This window comes from Phalaenopsis equestris, unplaced genomic scaffold (assembly GCF_001263595.1).
Source record: "Phalaenopsis equestris unplaced genomic scaffold, ASM126359v1 Scaffold000223, whole genome shotgun sequence".
NCBI lineage: Eukaryota > Viridiplantae > Streptophyta > Magnoliopsida > Asparagales > Orchidaceae > Phalaenopsis > Phalaenopsis equestris.
In genome coordinates this window covers 1,035,295-1,061,811 of record NW_018164665.1, presented here as the reverse complement: position 1 = coordinate 1,061,811, position 26,517 = coordinate 1,035,295, and the positions used below count along the sequence as shown (strand labels likewise).

At 34.1% G+C, this 26,517-nt stretch overlaps 1 protein-coding gene across 4 annotated transcripts in view; it reads right to left on the bottom strand.

Annotated features, from left to right (window-relative positions):
• The window catches only part of LOC110023201 (importin-11), a 102,602-nt gene that overhangs the window by 37,946 nt on the left and 38,139 nt on the right, over positions 1 to 26,517 (bottom strand). For all 4 annotated transcript variants that reach the window (XM_020722495.1, XM_020722496.1, XM_020722493.1 and 1 more), the window contains exons 9-11: positions 26,162 to 26,309; positions 25,921 to 26,081; positions 13,304 to 13,403 (exon numbers count right to left, since the gene is read on the bottom strand). In XM_020722495.1, the coding sequence (XP_020578154.1) occupies positions 13,304 to 13,403; positions 25,921 to 26,081; positions 26,162 to 26,309 (409 nt within the window). The remainder of the gene's footprint in view (positions 1 to 13,303; positions 13,404 to 25,920; positions 26,082 to 26,161; positions 26,310 to 26,517) is intronic.

Sequence of the window (26,517 nt, the reverse complement as noted above, 5' to 3'; positions counted from 1 at the left end):
TATATATATATATATATGCGTGGGTTGGGGGAAAGTGTGATCAAGTAGTATATGACTTTTTGAGTTTATGTATTGTTCCCCCAAAAAATTTGTTAATTTCGAACTTGCTATATTCCAAAGCAGATGAAAGTTCTAATTTACTAATCCTAGGTCGAGCTTGAAAAGTCAAAGTTCTGAGAATTTTAAAGTGTTTAATCCTAATTTTGCAGGGAAAAAAAAACCTAGGTGGGCTATTCCAAAGCGGGTGAAAGTTCTACTTTACTAATCTTAGGTCTAGCTTGAAAAGTCAGAGCTTTGAGAATTTTAAATTGTTTAATCCTAATTTTACAGAAATAAAAACCTAAATGGGAGTAGGATTTTCTCTTAAATGAGAATCATGCACCTTTGACTTGGATTGAGTGAATCCTCAATAATTTTCCTAAGAATTTCCAATCTAAAGTTGACAACAAAGGACAAATCCTCCTCAACCTCTTCCAAGGTCATAAGAAACGTTGAAAATTCTTATTACAGTTAAGTTTTATTTAACAATATAAACTTTTCAAAAAATCTTGTCTCCTATGAGGTTGAAATCTCCTACTAACAATATTCAAATTGTACTAGGTGAATGAATGTTATCATATTCATTCTTTCAGCCTACAATCACTAGTCCTAGATAATAAAGGGTTTTAACATTCCAATTGCTCGGATTGAAAATTAAAAAAAAAACCAAAAAATAACACATCAACTTGCTAATATCCCACAGAAAATCCCAATTAAATCTCATAGAAAGAAAAAGATTTATCCCACATCCAAATCAAAAAAGGATAGTGAAATTAGTTACTAAGCATGTAGAGAGAAAACAAAGCAATCTTCATTGAAATCAAAATGAAAAGAAAATAATATTCACAACAAGATAAATATAACTCGAAAGAAGTATTGAGTTTCTCCACTAAAATCCTCCCTGGTATAATGATCTCCACTGGATTCTCTTCTTTTTCACACTCTAAATATAATAAAAATATTTACTAACACTAAGCACACTCTTACTTTCCCTATCAAATCTGGATATAAAAAACAAAAATAGTGATGAACATCAAAAATATGGTTGCATGAATCTCGAGGAGATCCAGCAGACTGCACAAGGAAAGAATCAGAAGTGTCAATATTTATCATTGCACCGGTCAACCAAATCTTAGACTAAACTAACGAAAGTTTGACCAAATCAAAGTACACCACACACCCAGGAAGACAACTACTCTACCGATGTCTAGCATTAGAGAGATCAATAGTAGCCCTTAGGGAATTTTTTTTTGCATAGGTCCGTTGATCGAAGGAATACTGTCTATCAGATTACGATAACGTGTTATGCCTGATCGAAGGAAGACTTGGCAATGAATTTCTTCGAAGAATGCGACTGTAAGTCTTTCAGTCAGTTGATCAACTCCTGACCTACTGATGATCGGCCGACCAAATGAACAGAGCGATAAGACCAGAAAGTTACAAACACAAAAAGATGTCAACTACAATTACAAACATGGAACGACATCAACAACGGTTACACGGTCAAAGTATGTTTAACTTAGTTGTAAATATGTAAATGTGTAATGATTCATAAATGATTGAAATGTTCTTATTAAAAGAAGGATAATCATGTAATTTACTATACCCTTCCTATGGCTTATAAATGGAAGATCATTTTCACAAAAGTGGCAATTAGACAAATTCTTAGAAATTTAATATTACTTGAACCACATTTTTCTACTCTCATTCCTCTCATCCGACCACAGCTCTATTCCTTGAGTGTGACCAACAGGACATTTTAAGATTCAACAAGTGCATATATGAATAGTTTTATGTGCATGCTAAGTGAAGTTCACTCTCTTATGGTATTGACTCTCTTATGGTATTGACTAGGGAAGCCAATATACCCAGGCGTGTAGATATTTTCTTACCAACTCAAATAATCGTGCACTTTAGAACACAAACCGCTATACGACAGGAGAGAATCGATCGGAGGTAAGTAGGTATATTATCACCTTGGATAACAGCAAACCTATTTTGCCCCCTGCAGTGCTGACGGGAAATGTATCGGGCATGTGCGTGTTAGATTATTTTTAAACAATTCTACTGATGTGGATATACAAGTTAAGAGTAAAATATGGAATAAAGTTAGATTAAAATTTGAAAAATAAAACAAAATATATGCATAAAAAAATTCTAAATATCTTTCTCAAGCAAACATCATAAATATATGATTTAAATTATTATATAATTTTCTAGAGCATATTAAGGAAGACAAACAAACTTATTGTCTTTTTCTTCCTTGGGTATTGCAGGTTGGAAGTGTAATTATTCCACTAAGTTATCTTGGATAATTCATTAGTTGTTTTAATATTTTTCAAGTTCAATTTTTTTAATAAAAAACGATTATTATAAAACAGAATGTGTACAAAGTGCTAGGTTAGCAAACGAAAAAGTAATATTATTATTTGTAAATTAAATTATTGTCTTTAGTAGTTTTTTCCAATTTATAGTTGGATTGTACATTGCTAGGGGTAAAAAAAAATAAAAAATTATAATTTCACCAACCAAATGTCTATTATTGCCTTGAAAATTTCAAACTCTAGATCAAGTCGTGATAAAAGAGGTATCAGAACAAGATTTAGATAAAGAACATAAATCTTAATGAAAGAGTGATTAGAATAGCTATGAAATTTTAATCATTAATAATTTAAGTAATTTGAGTGGTTAACTTTGACATGGATGCTCCATATAAGATTGAGGATGTTCATGTGGTAGGAGAGGAGTTACTGCACAATGTCATTGTGAAAACAAATATCTTGGTCCAGATGATGATAGTTATAACCTAGCTTTTTCAAGATTCTATATCGCAATCAAATGAAAATAGTGGTCCTCTTGCCATTAATAAATATTTATAAATGTTCAAAATTTGTGGTTGCTACTTTTTATAAGACCTGACGGACCAATAGAAGCTGAAAATTGGCTACTTCAAATTGAGAAAAATTTTTACAATATATCATGTCGGACGAGAGAAAGATACCCCTAGTTGCTTTGGTATTAGATGGAGAAGTTTAAAGATAGTGCAAGGGCAACATCATGAAATGTTGGGCGGGTAACAGTGAAAATTTTCACGGAGGCAAATTCATGACAAGTTCATCAAAGTGATGATACAGAGAAAAAATAGTAATGCAGTATAAAGTAGAGTTCACTACACTATCAAGATATACACAACTAATATCTACTGTATAGGATAAGTTTTATAATTTCTTTCTGGATTGAAAAATTCCATCAGCAACCATTAGTACCACTTGAGATTGAAAACTACTCGGTGCTAATGGATAGAACTAGGCGAGTGGAACTTAATATTCAACAAATCAAAAGAGTAAAGACATGCACAAGACAAAGAGCTTGAAAGAAATAGAACTAACAGTTCATTCTGGATGATCAAATGGTGAAAAATAAAACCATATGCTACATAACCATGTAAAGTGTGAGAAGTTATATCACGTTGAATGCTTATATGATTCAAAGATATATTTATTATGCAGAGATCCTGGACATCAGATGAGGAGCTGCCCTAATTCTGCTTAAAGATCTCCACAAAATACTAACTCAGGAAAGGATTCAACTAAGAAGAGTTTTCGAAAGATATCTACTTTTAGAAGTACTCAGCAAAAGATGACAAACTAAAATAATGGTTCATAAAAAGCAACCAAGACAAAACATTTAACCATCTTTCGACTCTCTAACTCATTAAGAACCTAAAAAACATATTCCTATTGATATAGATGCTCATGGAATTTGATGAGTGATTTGTATAGCAGTGACTGCTTCTTTGTAGTAACCAAGCTGGTTGCAACACTACAGAACCATGTGTTAAGTGTGAAAAGTTATATCGTGGTGAATACTTATTTGAATCTAAGATATATTTTTTATGTCGACATCCTGGACATCATATGAGTTCCCCTAATTCTGCTCAAAGATCTAGACCAAATACAAACTCATGAAGAGATTCAACTTAGAAGAATATTTAGGAGGGATCTACTCTTAGAAGGGATCAGCAAACGATACCAAACTAATATAACGGCTCATAAAGAGCAACCAAGACAGAACATTTGACCATCTATCTACTCTCTAACTCATTAAGAACCTTAAGAACTTATTGCTACTAATATAGATACTATGATAGAAAAAGCCCAAATTATAATAGAAAATGATAATTTTATTGTTCAAATTCAAAAAGATTACAAACACGACTCCAGAGAATAGGACAAAAACAACAATACAAACACGGAAGACACCCTAGGATGGCGGTGAGGGTGGTGGGCGGCGGTAGGGCAGCAGGTCAAGGGATTGGTTGGAGAAGACGAGCGAAACATAGGCTAGAATGACGGTACAGCAGTCTGTTGGGTGATGTGAGGGTGGTCGACGACAAATCAGAGGCCTGGAAATGGTTGGCAGTTGCTGTAAGGGGGTTCGAAGGGGGCTACGGAAGGATAAATGTCTTTTCGGGGTCACGCTACAGCAGGAGCACCACCCGGACCCTTGGAGACGGTCACCACCTCGAACGAGTTTCACCTGAAGCACCTTCTCGTAATTCGATATTGCCTCTGGAAGGGAAGAACACCTCGTAGGCATAGCTCAGAGTTCTCCACTCATCCAAAAATTGTTTGATTTTCAGAAAACAACACTTATAAATAAGAGAGATTAGGAGAGAGAATAAACAAGCATTAAATAGGTGGTATGAAAAAAGAAAGAATTTGAAATACCATAGAAGTGGAAGGTAGTAAATAAGATAGGCAATGAATAAATAAGGAGGAAACTTTTATGAAAGGGAGTGAAAAAGAGAGAAGGTGAAGCTAAAAAGGTAAGAAGGATATGCAATTATTGTAGTTGTTATAGTACCGTGGGTGGAAAGCTCCTTTGTCAAACTAATAGAATTTGATGAGTGGTTTGTATACGGGTGCCATGACATTTAGTTTCTATTGAGTATCTTAATTTTTTTTTTTTTTTATTTTAGAAGTTGAGTGTTCTAGTAATTATGTCACCACATTTAAAATGTGGTATTATTTTAGTTATGTTATTATAACTGCATTTGGGGCGCCTTTTTCGCGGCTTTTCATTTTAAAAACTCAAAATTACGCATTTCGCAGTCGACTCTTTCCTTGCTTTTTGGTGTTTTTTGTCCTCGAAAAGGAGAAAGCGGGAATGTTGGGGAGCTAATGTGCTCCGCTGCGGAGACTCTGTTTCAGTTGCAAAATCCCTTCTTTAGCTCAGTTATGTCGTTATCACTTCTCATGTCCACAATAAAACCATCGATTCACCTTCTCTCCCCCTAACTTTTGTCTCTTATGATTCGGTTTTAGGGCAAAATCTTGATCTTTCTGTTTCAGTTGTCGTCGTCTCTCTTCTTTGTATGTATAATGTCCTCTCTTCTCTCTGTTATTGTGGTTTGATTTTGAAATTTTATTACTTTTTCACCCCTTTTAGCTACGTATTTCTCGTTTTATCGTTCGAAATGTTCTGGTGCTTTGGTGGCTTTGTTGCTTTGGTGGTACAACTCTTCTCTTTCTTTACATATTAGAACAGTAATTGTATTTCACGTTCTCTTCTTCAATATGGAATACCACTTCATGGAGAGTGTTACGAGCATTGTTTGTTGCTTTTAAAATATATCCAAGAGAATTTATTTTGAGCTCTTGCAAAAATCTCAGTTTAAATGTTAGATAAGTATTTGCATTTCCAATTCCTCTTCTTTATTATGGTAAAACATTTTATGAAGAGAAGTATGAGCAGTGTGGGTTCTTATGAAAATATATTCATGAGAATTTAGTTTTTTGTTATGACAAATAACTCGATTTACATGAGAATTTTTCTAGCCCCTGTTGAGATTCATTCCTCGTATCATCTAGGAGTGAATAGGGCTGACGGAACAGCAACTGAAAGAGTTAACTTCCCGAGTTCACTGCCTTACACCACTGGCATTGAAATTTCAGAAGAAGTGCTTTTTTTTTTGAAAATATATCCAAGAAAATTTAGTTTTCTTCACTGCAATTATCTCAATTTTCATGTTAGATCCATAATTACATTTCTCGTTCCTGTTCTTTAGACTTGAAAAGGATTGTATGAAAAGAATTTAAGAGCAGTGCTTATCAATTTGAAAATATATTGATAAAAATTTGGTTTTTTACTATTATAAATATCTCAGCTTTCATGTTAGATCAACAATTGCACTTCCCTTTCCTCTTTATCAAAATGGGAAATGATTGTATGAAAGGAATTAAAAAGCGATGCTGGTTATTTTGAAAATATATTCATGAAATTTAGTTTTCTACTATTATAAATATCTCAATTTTCAATTTATATCAGAAATTGTATTTCCCGTTCCGCTTCTTCCATCTCAGAAAGGATTGTATGAAAAAATTTAGGAGCAGTACATGCTATTTTGAAAATATATCCAAGAAAATTTGGTTTCTTGCTACTAAAAATATGTTAGTTCTCATGTTAGATCATCAATTACACTTCTCTTTCCTCTCTTTCAGAATTGGAAAGGATTGTATAGAGAGAATTTAGGAGTAATGTTGGTTCGTTTGAACATATATCCATGAGAATTTGATTTTCTGCAATTGTAAATATCTTCATTTTCATGTTAGATCAGTAATAACATTTCTCTTTTCTCTTCTTCAAACTAGGAAAAAATTATTTAGAGATATTTTGAGAGCATTGTTTGTTACTTTAAAATATATTTAGGTGAATTTAGTTTTTTGCTATTGCAAATATCTCGATTTTAATGTTAGGTCAGTACTTGCATTTCCCTTTTCTAGAAAAACTTTTCAAGTTGTTGCAAATATATCATTCTGCATGTTAGATCAAAATTGCACTTCCCTTCCTCTTCTTCAAACTCTAAAAATAATTGTATGAAAAAAATTTAGGAGCAGCGCTTGTTCTTTTTAAAATATATCCACGAGAATTTAATTTTTTGCTATTGCAAATATCTCGGTTTATATGGTAGACCAAAATTGCACTTTCATTTTTTCTTCTTCAAACTTGGAAATGATTTTATAGAGAGAAATTAGGAGCATTGTTTGTTATTTAGAAAATATATTCAGGAGAATTTGATTTTTTGCTATGGTAAATATTTTGGTTTTTATGTTAGATTGATATATGTATTTCTTTTTCCTCTTATTCAAACTTGGAAAGTATTGTATGGAGAAAATTTAGGAGCGGCGCTTGTTATTTTGAAAGTATATCCAAGAGAATTTGGTTTTCTGCTATTGTAAATATCTAAGTTTTCATGTTAGATCTGTAAATGTATTTTTCTTTTCCACTTCTTCAAACTTGACAAGCATTGTATGAAAAGAATTTTGGAGCAATGTTTGTACTTTTAAAAATATATTCATGAGAATTTGATTTTTTTTATGTTATATCAATAAATGTATTTTTTTTCTTTTTCTTCAAACTTAGAAAATATTGTATTGAGAAAATTTAGGAGCAGTGTTTGTACTATTGAAAATATATCAAGGAGAATTTGGTTTTATGTTAGATCAACAATTGCATTTCATTTTCCTCTTTTTCAAACTTGAAAAAAATTGTACAGAGAGAATTTCGGAATAGTGTTTGTTCATTTAAAAATATATCTATGAGAATTTGATTTTTTGTTATTTCAAATATCTCGGTTTACATGTTACATCAAAATTATACTTTTTTTATCTTCTTCAAACCTGAAAAGGATTGTATGGAGAGAATATAAGAGCAATACTTGTTATTTTGAAAATATATCCATAAGAATTTAGTTTTCTGCTATTATAAATATCTCAATTTTCATGTTAGAAGAGTAAATGAATTTCTCTTTCTTCTTCAAACTTAGAAAGGACCGTATGGAGATAATTTAGGAAAAGTGTTTGTTCTTTTGAAAATATATTCATGAGAATTATATTTTATGCTATTACAAATATCTCAGTTTTTCATGTTAGATCAGTAATTGCATTTTGCTTTATTTTTCTTTAAAATTGAAAAGGAATATATTGAGAGAATTTAGTACCAGTGTTTGGTCTTTTTAAAAGCATATCTATTAGCATTTGATTTTTTTGTTGTAGCAAATATATCAGTTTTTATGCTATATCAGTAATTATAAATATGGAGATTATCAAGAAGCAGTGTTGGTTCTTCTGAAAATGTATTCATGAGAATTTAGTTTTCTTATATTTCAAATATCTCAGTTTTTATATTAGATCACCAATTGAAATGTCATTCTCTTCTTTAAACTTGGGAATGATTGCATGAAGAGAATTTAGAAAAGCTGCAGATAACCTTGTTTTATTATTAAATCTAAGAAAAATTGTGTTGAGCAGATGCAAATATTAAAGTGTTCAGAAGTTAGATTAGTGCAAATTCCCATTACGATGTTGGCATTAAATTTTTCTATTGTGATACATTTTATATTTATAATTTCTACTAGAGCAATGATGGAAGATAAAATCAAAGGACTCAACCATCACCAATTGCAACAAATATTGCCCGATCTTGTAGTCTATATGATAAAATTTGTGATAATGGATGGAGGCTTCTTTAATTTAATCATCTCACAGAGGTCTACAGATATGTTTGGCCCGCTATTATTGATCTAACATCTAAATTGGCATATTTGCATTAGCACAAAAAAAACTTCCAAGACATTTTCAAATGAACCAGTATTGCTCGTAAATTCTCTCCATACAATCATTTTCTAGTTGAAGAAAAAGAAAGGAAAATGCAATTACTGATTTAATATGAAACCTAAGATATTTGAATAGCAGAAAACCAAATTCTCGTGGAAATATTTTCAAAAAAATCGACAGTGCTGATAACTCTCCATAAAATGGTTTTCCATATTGAAGAAGAGAAAAGAAGAATGTAATCACTAATCTAACCACTATGTTCACATCTTCGAAGAATGATTAATATTTCTTATAATGAACTATTCTGATGGTGCTTTGTTTGTAGCCATTTATTCTGCGTTGGTGGTTTGGTGTTTGGCTCTCAAATTTGTTGGGTTTCCACACGTGGGCTTTGCATTGACCTGATTATCTGAATGTGCGAGTGTGAAGCATTTCATTTTTGAAATGCTATGTAGAGCAATGATGGAAAAATAAATAAAGGGCTCGACCAAACACCAATTGTCACTATTTGCGACATATACTGCATGTTCTTAGATCACACCTGTAACAAATACTACGTGGTTTTATAGACTGAATTGTACAATCGATGATTTTGGAAAAAGCCTTCTTTGATAACTTAATCTCACCGAGCTCTACTTCAACTATCTTGTTTTTCACCGAATTTTGATTTAGTTTTTATATATATTCTTAAATTATTTTTCAGTCCAAATGTTTTGATTGTATTATAGATCAGATAGGTAAATAAAAGAATGTGGACTATCTATTATTTAGGATAGGGAGACAGGAATCCTATTATGTAATCTGCGTCTGAGAAAGATAAGAGATTGGGAATATGCCGACTACGCACTTCAACAAGGAAGGTTGGTAAAATATCACCAAAAATTTTCATGATAAAACAGGTAGTTTGCATGACAAAACTCAATTGAAAACAAATGTGATCAACTGAAAAAATATTCAATATTATGGAATGAACTAAAGAGAGGAGCTACTGGACTAGACTGGGAGCCTGCTAAGAAAAAAGTTGATGTGTCAGAGTGGTGGCGGGATAAAATTTAAGAAAATGTTTTATTGAACTATGATCTCATTAAAATGTTGTTTATTTGAAATTGATTTCCATCAATTGTAGGTATAAGCCCAATGCAAAAAAAAAAGACTTGTTGGCCTTAACCCAAGGCTCGAGGAGAAGCTTGATATCATGTTTCTCAGTGTTGTGGCCACATGCATCAATGTCTAGGCAATAGATCAATTGCACCACATCCGTCAATTGCTCCGATGCAAACTCATTTGCACCACAACATATTTTTGTGATTTGCTCGACAATTGCAGTCCAAATCTGGTTTGTACGGATTGTCATGCTTTACATCCCAAAAAGTTCCAGTCATCAAGTTTTATTAAGTCATGCAACGAGTCCACCCGTGCTATTTATGAGTGTTTCCAACAATCTATGGAGACAATTAACACATATTTCGACATCGGGGTTAAATCTCTGGTGAAAATATCTACAGGCATTGTGAAACCCCTAAACCTTGTTTTTTCGCAAACACCGTGAAAATTCCGTGGTGATAAAAAATATACGTCTTCTTCAAGGTATTGGTATCTCTATCTATTCTAACATTAGTACATTAAAAAAATGGTCTAACAAGTTTATTTAAAAAGAATTGCATCGGAGCAATTGACGGATGTCGGCGCATGCGTGGGCAATGATGATAAGAGACGAGAGCGAGAGTTTGCGGCGAGGGTGACTGAGAAGAAAGTAGAAGGGGGTTTCATATCCTATTGACAACGCCGCATTTGAGCGAAGCAAGGGAGTTGACATTACTTTCAATCTACTCGGGGTGCATTTAGTCCATTGGAGAGAAAAAGCCTGGGTGAAAGAACGGCTGATCAATCGTGTGCTGGAGACCCCACCGAATGGGCATCCCATTTGCAGAACAGAAGAGTTCTCGTGCAGGGAGAAAGAAGCATAGGGTGACGTCACAAGTGCAAAGGAGAAGAGAAGGGAATTCAAACAACTCTTGCATGTAAGTTTTGTCATGTGTAAAAAAGAATCGAGCAGCATCAAAGCGAAACGAGGGGGCAAGGGAGACTGTATCTTATGGGAGGAAGTCAACCCAAGCATACTGTGTGGGGAAGACATTTCACATAGAAATAAATGATCGAGTCGAGAGATTCTAAGCTATGTTAAGGTTTGTTTTCTTAGATTTTTATATAACAATTATGTTATGATTATTATTGAATTAAAAGATAATTATTATAATTACTGTTATAAATATTTAATAATGGATTTTATTAATTAATGATAGGAAGTGATAAGTTGAAAAATTTTACTTCATAAAATGAGATTTTAATTGTTGATTTCAAGCAAGGAGAAGGAAATCGTAGGGTATATAATTTTATCTTTTAATGAGTTAATTTAAGGTTAATTCATAATAGTATTCATTTGTATTTTTAATAATTTAATTGAAAAACATAGAATAAAGAATATTGCATTCTATATCAATGAAGTTTTGCTTCGTAAGACTTGAAAACTTGAATTATTGACATGAATAGAAGGAGAAAGAAAGAAAAGGAAAAGAGTTTGATATTTTTATTTTTACTTTGAAATGTCAATAAGTCAATATTAATATCTTATGAACTAAAGTTCTAGTAACATTTTTTTTGAAACTATTTCTGATTTCAATATTTCTCTTTTATGCTCTATATCAATGAAATTAAACAACTAACTCTTTATTATGATAGATATGAGAAACACATGAAAGCATTTCTGCATAAATAGTGTCACAATAATTTTATTTTTATAGAATGACATTAATTTACTACATAATTTTTAGACTACGTATAGAAGACATTTACTCACTAGTAAATCAACAATAATAATTTCATAAGAAATTAATGAATGCTATGAAAAACGAAAATAATGTATATATGAATGTTTGTATTTGCATACTAAAAGGAGTTCACTCTACTATGGTATTGGTTCGAAATGTAAATGTACTCGTGCACATAGATCGTTTCCTACTATCTCAAATAATCATGTAATTTAGATCATTTAGATCGCGTATCGTTGAGTCGATGGGATAATATCAATCAAGGGTGAGTAAATACATTTTCAGCTCTGGCGATAGTAGACCTGGACAGCATCCTGTTATACCGACAAGGAATGTTTCGGCTAGGAGTGTGTAAAATTATTTGTAAATGGTGCCCCTAATTAAGAGCAAGATATGCATTAAAGTTGAGAGATTAAACTTTGTAAAATAAAGCAAAAGACAGAATATAAAATTTTAGGTTTCTTCCACGAGCAAACATCATAAATATATGATTTAATTTATTATATTATTTTTTAGAACATATTTTAATTGGGTTATTGCAGTTTAGAAATGCAATTGTTTCACTGGGTTATCTTGGATAACTCGTTAAGTTGGCTTGATAGTTTTTTAAGTGTAAGCTTTTGAATAAAAGATAAGTACTGGAAGAAAGAATATGTATAGAAGGCAAGGTCAGCAAGCAGTAAAGTAAACTAATTATGTGTTAATTAAATTATTATATTTAGTAGTTCTTTTAATTTATTGTTGGATTATAAATTGTTAATAATGGAAATTAATTTATTTAATTTTATGGTTCGATGACCCGCTCTCACCTAGAAAATTTCCAAGCCCTCAGATAGGATCGTGATAATTTTAATGCTTAAAAAATTGATAGAAATAAGGCTATTTAGAAGGTCAAGTGAAATAAGGATGTAACAGGCATAAATGTCTTGAATCTATTATATAAAAAATGAGTATAAATTCTAAAATTAAAGCTGCATGATTAAAAAAGAAAAAATTGCATCATGATTACTAGACAACAAAAAGTACAATCAAAACACAGACGTAACCCAATTTTGGTTAATCAAATAGTTGGCTGATAGAAAAAGTCACAAATAATCAAATCAAGTGTAGAAATGAGATTATAAAGATAAATGAATGCCTGAAAAAAAAGAAATATATGACAGTGATTATGTAAGAAGCACAAATTGAAAATAAATCAGCGAGAAATGAACTTAGGCAGCCTGAGCATGTATCATTGATGGAATAAGATAACACTAAAATAAATATAATTAATAAAAACTAATATAGAAAATTAAGAAGTAAAAGTAACAAACCAGAGCTAATATGGTAAGTTGTGTAAGGAAAAGAGAACACAAAGAACACAAAAAACAACACACGATGAAAATGAATAGAGACGAAAATTTAATAGCAGACACCAAATAGTTAGAATAAAAATTGTCCATACTTCTTGATGAATGAAAACAATGCAACTATCAAAATGTTATTTAAAAACGGATATGCAAATTACATAGAACTAATGAAGAAAAATATAGAACACACTCCAGCACTATAAATAACTTCTACTAATTCAATATAGCACAACAGTTGAAGGGAATAAAGAGAAAGAAGTTGAGCGAACTATGCATTTTAACTTCAGAAAATAACAAACTTTTGCATCTATGAGAATGTAACAGCCAAACAGAACGATTGTAATAAAAAAAATTCAATAATTTAAGATCCATAGCGATAAATAGTGTGAAACTTAAAATCCATAGTGATCAATAGAGTGAAACAAGGCAAAAGCTAAAAGAAAAATAAAATAAGAACTGAAAAACTAACCTCAGAAACCCACTGCCCAAGTATCAACGCAATTTTCCTATGAATGACTAACAAGTTTGGATGATTATTAGAAAGCTCTACAGAAAGGGACCCATTGAACCTGCACAAAAGTGAAGCAAAAAAGAGAGCATTACAGAGTAGGATAGCATGTAAAATAAAAGCATCACAGAATGTTATGGGACTTCAATCACAAAGGAAGTTTACACACACACAAAAGTATTTTTTTATCCTGTCGAAAGAACTAAGTTTCACTTCTACCGATTTGTAATTTTATTTGTTTTTTTCCAAAATAAGGATTTGGCACTCCGATGGGTTTCGTACATACAATTACATTAATTTCTAAAAAAAAAATTACATAGACCAAACAATTCCTATCCATTTACATATCTAACACCTAAAGTTTTACATTTACATTTATAACACTCATAGTGTTATAAACCTATACATGAAAAGGTGTGCTTGACTTTTAAAGTTTGTCATAGTGGTGGATTTGATGTGCTGTTAAAGGGCTAGGTAAATTTATAATAATTGCGTGGTATGTATGTAAATGCTCTTTCCTAGAAATATCATAATAAATCAATGTAAATAAAAAGTATTAGATTAATGCACCGTAAATTTTGATTGGTTCAATATTCAACCATCACAATCTTTTAGGCCCTCTAGCTTAGATTTATGGCCATCTTAGTTTGACATCTGTACTTGAAACTCGATATGCACGACCAAGCCCGGTGTCAAAAATAGATAGCAAATGTAACATCATATAAGCTGCACTCAATATATATCAATCCAAACCGAAAATAGTGTGCATAAATCATCAGCTCACGAATTGGATTTTGCCGACACAACCATGATATCAAAATTATCAAACGACGCCCCCGCAATCGATTTGACTAATTGGGATAACAAAAAATGACATTACAACAACAACAACAAAACCTTTATCCCACTTAGCGGGGTCGGCTGCAAGAATCTTTTTTCTCCATTGCCTCCTATTTAGTGTCATATTTTCATTTAATTCTAATAAATTAAGATCATGCTTTACACAATATGCCCAAGTCTTCCTAGGTCTACCTCTGCCTTTCTTAACATAAGTCAAATCTAAAACATCTGCTCTTCTAATCGGATCATCAAATGGTCAACGTTCAATGTGACCAAACCATCTAAGACGATTCTCTCAAATTTTGTCCGTCACTGGAGCTACACCAACCCTATCACCAACCCTATCACGGATATTCATTTCGCATTCTATCTCTAAGTGTAAAGCCACTCATCCACCTAATCATTCTCATCTCGGCAACACTTAACTTAGTTTTATGCTTCTCTTTTAAAGGCCAACATTCAGCACCATAGAGCATTGCAAGGCTCACCATCTTATAAATTTTCCTTTCAATATAAGCAGTACATTTCCATCACACAATAGGCCCGAAGCATTTCTCCACTTCAACCAACCAACTTGAAATTTATTAATAACATCCCTATCAATATCACCATCACATTGAACAATTGACCCGAGGTATTTAAAGTGTTTCACTGAGGTATCTAAAGCCACTCATCCCCATCAATATCACCATCACTAATAATAAAAAATGACATTATGTAAATCATATTCGAGGTGCTTTCATTGCAATTAAAATTTCTCAAACAGTGCAACAAACACGCCAATGAGTTCAAAGCAACAAAACTACCAAAATAATAATCCACAATTAATTTGATCAAAACCAACAAAAACGACGGTTTACAAACACAACATCAAGCGAATTGGGCTTGAATCATTTGGTTGCTATCGAATTAACCAAATGTCAACCATTTATAAAACAGATTGTGTCAGTGAATCCAAAATGTAAAAATTACCAAAAGAGAGCACACATAATGCATAAGTCGTTGCATAAAAATATTTAGAGGAACTTATCCAGCGACACAAAATTTGAGACATGAGAAATGATAATTATATGAGTCAATTCACACAATATTTTGGTCGTCTGCCACAATTAACTTTGATTTTCAAAAAATCAACATAAAATGTCTCTTGCGAACCCATCTCTTCATACTCACCCTGTTGGGGTGTGAACCATATCGCCCTGACAAAACAAAAAAGAAAATTACTAACATAATCTATCTGCACCACTCCCACAACCCTCTTCTACTCATTCGCTCTTGTTCTCTTCCTTAATCCCCCACTCTCTCTCATTCTAATTCTAGAACTCACAACCATTGCACATTGTCCCCACCATTGCACCCACTAGCACATAGAGTCACTCCCGCCTTCATAGCAAATCCTCGTTGCCTCTGCATGTTGTCAAGCATGGCACTTGTGCCATCATGACCTCCCTCTCTTCCTTCTTCCATCTTCCTTCTTCCTCTCTCGTTCTCTCTCCACTTTCTCTCTCCACTCTAGATCCACCACCTTCCGCCACTCTCAAACCCTCACCATCTACTACCCTTCTTCTTTTCTCTCTCTTCCCTCATCTCTCTATAATAGAAAATTTTACAAAAAAGGAAAAAAGAAAATTAAAAAAGCAACAAAAAAGAGAAAGAAAAGGGAAGAAAAGAATTGATTTGTTCATCAAAGCCATCCTTGTCACCTATCAGGCACCATACGTGATGGTATAAAGAAATGCAAGTTCACCACAATATTTAAGTACTAGTGTGTATTTTTTACTCCGTGGAGAAAGCATATACTTTTATAATTTTTTATGTGTGACACTTAGCATTGTGGAGGAAAGACCCTTACACATTTGTGGTGCAGTGGAAGTCAAAAATCTTAAAATAAAAAAATCATTACCTATAAATATGTTTCTTAATGCAATAAAAAATCTTTTTGTAATTTTTTATACAAATAAACGAAAACCCAAATATGACTTTCTTGTTGTAGTCTGCGTAAAAAAAACTTAGCCGCAGTGTCTTAGACACTACCCATAAATGTTTTACTAATGTAGTGGGAAAGCATAAATTTTTTAAAGAAGTCTTCCACATGGCAGAGACACTTGGATAATACTGAATATTTTAGTGACGCGATTTAAAATTTAAAGAGATCAAACTATTTTCTATACCTAAAACAAAACTAGAAAATGAACTACAATGCCATCCTTGAGATCAAACTATTTTCTATACCTAAAACAAAGAATTGATTTGTTCATCAATGTCACCCTTGTCGCCTATCAGGCACCATACGTGAAGATATAAAGAAATGCAGGTTCACCACAATATTTAAGTACTAGTATGTGTATTTTTGACTCCGTGGAGAAATCCTATACTTATATAAATTTTTATGTGTAACACTTAGCATTGTGGAGGTGTTGACCTCATTTTAGAGGTCATTTCTTTTTTCTTAGGGTTTTAGAATCTAGCTCTAAGAGTTTCTATTGACCATCTTAGAAAACTAGAATTGGGACTCACCCATTTTAGAAATTCCAAAACACTTCCTATTTTCCTGTGATGTATAGCATTTATGGTCTCAAAATCATCGTCTTATGTCCGGTCGATTAAGGGCTATTATGTGAAAACTCACGGAGAAGTTCCCAATAGGACCTCAAGCCCTATGAAAACCTCCTCACGACTTTATCGTCACATACACACACAAAATTCACAAAATTGCACGAGGTTGGACTTTAATTAAACTTAAAGGATGGGTGAAAATGCGAACTTCTCCGGATGACCCTCGATAACGAAATGTACTGCGCCAACACATCTGGGACACCAATTTTAGTAGGAAAAGACACTCATATTGTCATATTTCCGACATGAGAAAATTTGCACGTAAATTGATGAATTCATCAAAACGGCCTCCGACGGAGAAACGGACCACTCCAGCGCGTCTGGAACGTCAAAATTAGCTAAAATGAACATCCATTTGGTTGTGTTGTGACGCACGAACAAAAAGTACGAATCAAATTTTTATTTTAAGAAATATTAAATATTTTATATATTTTATTACTTATAATATTAAGATTTATAACCCTAAATTCTATTTGACCCTTACCCTCGCGCGACATGCCTCTGCCTCGACCGAAAGCCGCTCGGGCGGAGCACGCTTCTCCTCTCCCGCGATCGGTCGCACCTGACCCGGACGATTGAGACCCTGGTCGCTGAACCCGTCTCCCTCTTCCCTCACACACGATATTCTGCTGCCATTAGCGCACGTGGCTCACCTCCTCGAGCTCCACTCGACCAACAGCCCTCCAACTTCGAAGTTCCACCTGGTCGGCTCTTCCTCTGCCCTAGGCTGCATTTCCTCTTGCCTTAAATCCTTCTCATCCTCTCCCTTTACCTGATTTGCTGACCAGGGAGGCTGGTAGGTGGTTGTCCCCTTATCTTCTTTGCCTATAAAATAGCCCCTTTAGTTCTATGTCTAAGGTTGGCCGAATTTTCTTAAGAGGGGGAGATGCTGCCATTTTATTTTCTGGTTGGTTCATCCTGTGTGTAAGCTTGAAATATTTCTGGAACTTTGTTTTCTTTTGGGAAAAGTCTGAAAGAGAAAAGAAAGAGAGGCCTTTGAGAAAGAAAGGCTTTTAGGAGGAATTTGGGGTTTTCTTTCTCTCTACTTCACTGTTGGAAAGGCAATCTCCTTCTTTGCTGTTTGAGAGGAGTTCTTCTTCCTCCCTGTTATTTGATACCCTTACAGCTTTCTGTTGTTCGACACCCTTACGGCTGGAGCAAGAAACTGTGGGGCCTATTTGCGTGAGGCTCTCGGGAAGGATTTTTGTGGGGTGTTTTCTTCAATTTATTTTTAGTGCTTTGTTTTAAATCTGCACTAAAGAGGTATTCTTCTTCTCTCCTCTATTCTACACTATTTCGGATGACATAAAATATTGTCAGTCTTTTTTAAAGCATGAAGAAGCATGATTTGGGTATGTTTTGTGATTTATGCATGAAATAGTCCTCTTGAACATCAGAATATAGCATAACATGGTTGCTTTCTCTTCTTCTATGCTTAAGACATATGGTATGCATGATAAATGAAAGCATTGGAAGAGTAGGCTAGAAATGCATTTTTATTCATTTATAAATGTCTATGGAAAAATATGTTTGGGGGCTCATTCTTGCTTCTCTTGCTGCCCCTTGCTAGAATACATGCTGAAAATTATTTCATGAGTTGGAAAGATGTGTTTAGGGGCTCATTCTTGCTTCTCTTGCTGTCCCTTGCTAGAATCCATGCTGGAAATTATTTCATGAGTTGGAAAGATGTGTTTGGGGCTCATTTCATGCTTCTCTTGCTGCCCCTTGCTAGAATACATGTTGGAAATTATTTTATGAGTTGGAAAAGATGTGTTTGGGGCTCATTTCATGTTTCTCTTGCTGCCCCTTGTTCGAATGCATGTTGGAATGAAATTATCAAAGCATTTATTGTTGATGTTCATGCTTACAATAAATGTTGGAAAAATGTGCTCTGTTTTGGCCCATTTGGTGGTCTCAGTTTGGCTCTTTAAAGTTGGATCATTATTGAAAAAATTTTCTGTGTTTATTAGCTCATTTGAAGGGCTCGGTCTTAGCTTCTTCTAGGCTGAATTTAGCTGAAAATTTTACATTAGTTTTAGCCCATTTGGTGGGCTCGGTTTGGCTCTTTTGGGACTGAACTTATAATGGAATTTTTGGCCCTGTTTTAACCCATTTGTTGGGTTCGGTTTTGGTTCTTTTGAGATGAAATTATGTTGGAAATTAATCTCCTTTTTTGGCTCATTTAATGGTCTTGGTTTTAGATCTTTTGGAATTGGCAAATGTTGGATATTATTTTTCTTGGCTTGCCCCTGTGCTGGGCTCGGTTTGCCCATTTTCTGGATCCGGTTTGGGCTCCTTTTAGTGATTTATGTTGGTTGAAATCCCTTACTGTTTGGACCATTTCTTGGACATGGTTTGCCCCCTGTGCTGTACTCGGTTTGCCCTCCTTTTTAGTGACCTATGTTGGCTGAAATCCCATTTTGTTTTGGAACATTCCTTGGGCTTGGCTTGTCCATGTGCTAGACTCGGTTTGCCCTTTTCCGGTTTGCCCTTTTCCCTCTGTTTTTTATGATTTATATTGTCTGAAGTCTGTTATTGTTTTGAAATATTTCTGGGTTTGGTTTTGGACTATTTCTGTTTTGAAATATTTCTGGGTTTGGTTTGCCCTTGTATTGGGCTCGGGTTGCTCTTTTTCTGGGTTTGATTCGGGCTTCCTTTGGTGATTTATATTGGCTGAGGTTTTGGAGAGTTTGGTTCGCCTTTGTATTTGGCTCGGGTTGCCCCTTTTCCTGGCTCTGCCCGTAAGCTTGTTTGGGGCTAATTTAATGATTATTTGGGAGTTTTTAAACTGCTAGGTTTGTTCTAGCAAAACTGTAGGAAGTTGTTGTTGGTTGTAGGAAGTTCAGAATTGCTGTTTGGAAACTTAAGTATCATTAATTGTTGTAGTTAGTTGTTTGGGTGTTGTAATTAATGCTTGCACTCATTGTGCTTGCACTCATGTAGTTGGTGATTGGGCCCATATAGATGATGTTTGGTGGCTATTTGATGGCTAGCTTTGTGGTGATTTTGTTCCTTTTGTGAGCCTTACCCATGAGCTATTTGGAAGCCTGTTTTTGGGTCGTTTTCCTTTCTTTGTTGTGCTTGCCCATTCACTCTCCTATGTATATCAAAGGCAATGTAATGATAATATCCATAAGGGTTATCTTTCACTATTCGTGGTTGTGCATGGGGTTTGTTTCCCTCTTTTATGCCTTCGGAAGTGAGCTTCATTGCTGCTGTCAGTATTGTATTTGGCTCGGATTTAGCTTACTTTTCATTTCTCCTAGATGCAGATCTTTTCCTTTAAATCTTTTATGATTAAAAATGTTTGATTTGGGATTAGTTTTCTCCTTTATTGCCCCTAGCTGCAAATGTTAATGTGGTGAATATTCACCTTTGCTGTGAAGGTCGGTTCATTGATTGGGTGAACCGTACTTGGAGAGCTTTCTAGTGGTATGTTTGGACTACGTTTTTATAAAGTTTTACTCGCCACATTTTGAAGTTTTATTCGTGAATGTTTAAGTTACATTTTGAGGCTTTTAAATCCATGTTTGAGAGTGATTCGATCATTTTTTTTAACGGTCGTAAACGTTTTTAGGCCGATGATCTTACGATTTCGCTCCTGGCTTTACTAATTTGACTTTGTTTTAAAAAGTGAATCTACCTCTTTTTTTCGTTTGTTTTTTTTTTTTAACGGTCAAGTTAAAGATGAGAATTGAGAATTTCCGTTTTAATTATCTTCAGAAAGGATTCTTGGTCTTAAGGAAAAATATGAGAGAAAGAGAAAGGGAGAAGAAATTAAAAAAATGAAATTTGGTTCTTTGAGATGATAAAATCTAAAGAGAAAATAGGATAGTAAACCATTCACCATTCCTTTTACATAAGAAAGATGAAATTGTATTTGGAAGAATAGTTGAGAGTTGGAAGAAAGTGAGAATTTAGATAACGATTAGGAGCATAGATTGAAAAATCAGTAGACTTGCATTTAGGTCTCTTAAGCTTTGAATAAACTTAAACCCAATTGTTCTAACTAGGATTGAAGCATATTTCACAACCCTTTTTGCCAAAATTATAGGTTTACCCCTAGATTTTAGGAGTCTGATAGTGAGCTAAGCTTAATCTAAAGATATTCGAGGATTAGTTGAAAGACACTTAATTGAAAATAGCACTTTGGAGCACTTCAGGCTACAAACTAAAGTGTAGGTTTTATAGGTCTTAGGAGCACACCCTGTGAGAGAGTTCATCATCTTAATTTTCAAATGAACCTAAGAAGCCAAACATCTTACCCCAGTTCATGAGATAATTAGGACACTAGATACGAGCGTGCACTAGATTGTGATTCATGACTAGTTTAATTAAATCAAATAATGAAATTCTTGTCTTAACTTGACCAAAACTGAAACTCAATGCTCCAGGATTTAAGCTTGAGTCTTACACTCAGATCCTCCTGGCAATTGGGGACATTCCCAATATCACATATAAATCTCATATTTTTTTGTTATTTATATGTGCTATGGTATTTTGTTTTATTTGTTTGTCTTTTCCCTACCACTTGTCGGTTTTCCTCGAGTTTTTCAGGACGTGTTTTCTCCTTTTATACAGCGCATACTAGCTAAGCTTAAGGGAGCGTCAGGACTCCCAAAAATATACAGGTTTGATTTATATTACAGCATTTTATTTCATAGCATGTTATACTTTTCCTCTTGTTATGTATACTGTTTTGGATAGCCTGTTGTACTGTTTTCTCAACCTGTTATACTATAGCCTGTTATATTATTTTTGCTAGCATGTATACTATTTTGCCCAGCCTATTATTGTTTCTTTAGCTTCTTATAGTATTCGCCTGACATGTAATATTATTTTTTTCTTCCTTTATATATATCACATGTTTCATTTGGTTTAATACACGCTATGCCTTAGTATAGGATAACCTAGTGGTTAGATGCATTTTCAAAACTAAAACTAAACCTGAAGGTGCTACTACGAGGAGTTTGGAGCGAACATCGTGGGCAGCACGGTGAGGAACAACTTCAAAATGGATCTGCAATATCAAACATTTTCACGTCACCTATCACTCTCTTTAGTTTAAATAACAACCCCTAGGATTTCGAGGTAGTTTGTCTAGTGCAGCGTAAACCCTCATATATCACCTTTTAGGCTTTTACACAACCCTATTGTGTAATTATAAGTCCTAACACTTTAGGATTTCGATGTTACTGTACGGTACGGTGTAAATCCTCCTATCTTTTTAGGTTATTTGCACATTTCGATATTGTGGAAACATAAGTCTTAAATTTTAAATAATTTGCAGGATTGAAATATCAAATAAGCATCACTTCAAATACATAAATCCGAACATTATGATAGTTGGGACATCCCCGGGGTTTCTCCTAGGTCTGTGATGTCCCCTACTATTCGCTCCTTTGGATTCCTTATAATAACAATTCCTATTCCGAGTCACTCCCATTTGATTTTCCCTGTTCAATCTAGGAAACCTAAACTTAGAAATCTTAAAGGCAAAACCACTGATCTTAATCGAGAGTTTTCTTAAGTGATCCTGGTCATTTAAGATGTAATTAACTATAGGGGTTTGCCTTTATAGGGAACTTGAAACCCAGATAAAATAAACTCTATCTAATCCTCATATTAGGTAGAAGAATTTGTTGGCATCATAAAAAATATTTCGCAGACCAAACAGATGTCACAAATTCTTTAGTTTAGGTGATTGAGCCTACTATAGGTGATATGTTTATTCTTCGGGATAAGTGTATTACTTGTGGTATCGTGCTTAGTCACCCAAACTATTCAAAATATAAGACTCGTTTGGTTTCACCTATTTTAAATCAAAATGTTACTTTCAAAATCATATTCATATTGACAGGAGGACAAAACTATTTTCATATTTTTCCTATATTTTTCAAGATCAAAATTAAAACGGTCGACAGAAGGAAAGACCCTTACACATTTGTGGTGCAGTGGAAGTCAAAGATCTTAAAATAAAAAACAATCATTACCTATAAATATGTTTCTTAATGCGATAAAAAATCGATTTGTGATTTTTTATACAAATAAATGAAAACCCATATATGACTTTATTGTTGTAGTCTGCGTAAAAAAAAACTCAGCTGCAGTGTCTTAAACACTACCCTTAAATGTTTTACTAATGTAGTGGGAAAGCATAAATTTTTTAAAGAAGTCTTCCACATGGCAGAGACACTTGGATAATACTGAATATTTTAGTGACGCGATTTAAAATTTAAAGAGATCAAACTATTTTCTATACCTAAAACAAAACTAGAAAATGAACAACAATTTAAAAAAAAAAATTAAATCATCAATGATACAAACAAATAATTAAAGTGACAAACATGACACTGATCTAAAGTTTACCCAAAAATGGAGTTTAGTTGTGCGAGGATCTAGGGATATGTAGTGATTAAAAGGAGGGCATAAGCAAACAGAAACTATCAGAAATAATCATGGCAAAGCAGAAAACCTGTTGTTAGGCAGAGAATTTGGGGAAAAGGAGCTTGGCAATTAGTGTGAGGGTTGGATTCTACGTAGAAAGGATTCTGCCACCTATACTCAATCAAAATACAGTCGCACCACTTTGAAAAAGTCGGTTGCAGCTCTCCAATAAATAAAAAAATAGAGAATAGTCTCCAAATATCATAAAATCAAAGCAAAAGTTCTCAAACCAGATCCTAAACAATATATTTAAACGCAGTAAGCAAAGATACCCTAGTAATAACCTAAATAAAGTAACTAATAATTCTCGGGTGGATCGACCAAGCTTAAGAGAACAACAATTCTCCGAACTGACCACAGAGAATAGAACAAATCCTAGTTGAATCTAGGTTGAACTACTCGTGTCCGCCCCAATGATGCGGTAGTCTCTGTCATTGTCCCCGAGTATGAGTGTCCTCTTCCTCTTCAGAAGCCTCTAGATCCCATAATATGTAAAGGTAGCCAATATTGTAATCGCTAACTTAATCAATTTTATATGCATTGTTATTAATTCTCTTAGTAATCTTGAAAAAATAGTCAGCCTTAAGTCTGAGCTCACCAAAATAAACTACAGAATATTCCTCAGTCAACCTGATCCCCATAAATCACCTTCATTGAAAACCATAGCCCTCTGGACTTGTTAGCCTATTTCTGATACGTTATGTTATACTTAGCAATTGATTTGAGGGTACACAGCAGAACTGAATTGGAGTTACCAAACTTACCTCATAAAATCTTTCAAAAGTAACTCGAAAACTTTGTGTTTATGTATTGAATGATGGTAATGGGCACATCATGAAGATATAGTTCGGTCTAGCCCTGCTAGACTGGCCAGCCCTTAAGTAGGGGCGGGATTTACCGCCCCCAGCTCTCGCCTTCCTTTACCCTTTGATCCCCCATTTCCTTTCCTATTACTCTCCTTTATACTCCATTCATTTTCTACTTTCTCTTTTATGTTTCTTTCTTATTCTAACCATTACATAATCTAGTTATTAATCCTTGGTTTAAATAGGTGTGGGATTTACTTAGGTCAATTGGTTGTTGATTGATTTACTAAGTTCCGAGTCTGTCGTCGGCATATTCCCCTTCTGATGATTATATCCGACGACGAGAAAGTGTTCCGATTATAACTCCTATGAGGTGGTGATTATCTCCATCATTTTTTGTTACTGCACTCACCAATTCCAGCCCCTGTTGCCTCCACTCTCCATGCCAAATACAGCTATCGCCTCTTATGATTCCCAGAACTGTCGCATTCATCGTTTGCCCCTCCAAGTCGCGGATATCAAATTCTTGCGATGCTCGAATTGTTGTGATCGATTGCCAGAGCTTCCTATTTGTCGCACAACTCTCTTGCGGGTCTAGGTTGTTGCATAACTCTCTTGCGGGTCTAGGCTGCCGCAAGTTCTCTTCCCTGCGATCCCGAGTGTCATTGGTTCCTCCCTCCAGCTTCCACCGACAGCCAGTTCCCTCCTGAAGCTCTACCTAATCGCCTTCCCTTGTCCAACACTCGCATCCCACTTCAAGGCAAGTCAACAACCACTTCCACCACCACCCGCACCCATCATCCGCCACATCTCCGCCAAGCTGCCCCTGCCTTCCACCAGCCTCCCGCATCTGCTGCTACCCTCCACCCCCACCAGCCACCCACACCTGTCGCTTGCAGACACCGATTGCACCTTGTTCCCCGCCAATGTCATTGGATACCCTTCTTGTCGTCATTGGATCATGCAAGTCTTACCTTCATTATCTTGTTTTATTCTTTTGAGCTCGATTGTACCCTACATTATTTACTTGATAAAATTTATCTTCCATCGTCATGGGCTAAGATACTCCGATATCAACCTCCTCAAATATAAATATGCAATGTGTAAAGCATCCATCATCTTGTGGTAAGGTACAAACAAAAATCGCTAATTTAAAAATCAATTCAGATCACTTTCTCAATAGCTATATTTCAAAAAAACCAGGATGTTATGTTTTAAAAAGCATAGAATACTTCATATTACCAACATCAGTAGCTAACATTCAACAACAGTTATATGGTTCTTTATTTGTACAAAAGCCTTGAATTTGAAAACAATTTTGAGCATTGCAAAGAAGGCTTCAAGGAAAGACTAAAATTTTTAAACAAGTTAAGTTAAAAATAACGATCAAGCACTGTTTGATAGCATAATCAATCTTATTAAAAATAGCAATAGAAAAATACAAATTCAAAAAGACATTGTAACATAGAACCAGGTAATCCAATTGATTTGTATAAAATAGTTTTAAAAGAAAAGATTGCAAATACTGCATCAAAGTCAAGAGTTTAATAATACATTCATGCCGCTATTGAAAATTTAAACTCATAATCTAAAAAATTCTCAAAATATGCTAGCCGGTCCTTTAAAACCATAAACTAATAAATCAAAATATGACCATCTAAATGTTCAATTCAGTAACAATAAAGCAGACTAATAACAAGAAAACTGAGGAAGACCAAATTTTCTATACTGGATTAATACTACGCAAAAAAAAAAAAAAGAAGAAGTAGTCAAAATTTGGCATTAAAGTGAAAGCAACTTGGTCTTAAATAGAACTAAAAGAAAAAATAATAATCTGATAGCATATCTTTGAATGAGATTATGATTTACCAGTCATTGAAATTCAGGTAAGCCGAGAGCTCATAATAGACATGTCCAGCAGCACTATAAGCAGCATCTTTTAGTAGCATTGCAGGACTAATTTCACTTTCTGACGGTGGTGAACCACTCATCGCCTCTTTAAGTATAGAGACCACCACAGGAGCAAGCAGCTGAAAAAAAGGGACACATTATTATGTTCTAAAATGATTACAAATTAAAGACCTTTAGTAAAATTAATCAGCTAACATACAGGTCTATAATTTTCAAACAAAACGATATAGAGAGCTTCAGCACATGGCCTAAGTTTCTCTGACCACTGCAGCATGTCCTGCTCATGGTGAAAGGATTCAGAGTTTTGAAACCATTCATGCAAGTCATTTGACGTGTAAATGAAATACCTGTACGTAGATTTGAAGAATGCATAATTAAGTACAAAAGAAATGATTTCACAATTGGCTAAAAAAACTCATTTAGCCACAAGGTGTAAAATAAATGCAGGTACAAAAAGTACATAAATGCATTGAGTACCAGTAGTCTTATAATCACTGCTCTGAGTAATTAATTAATGATTTACTTAAGTGTCCTCACCCCAATATCACATATAAA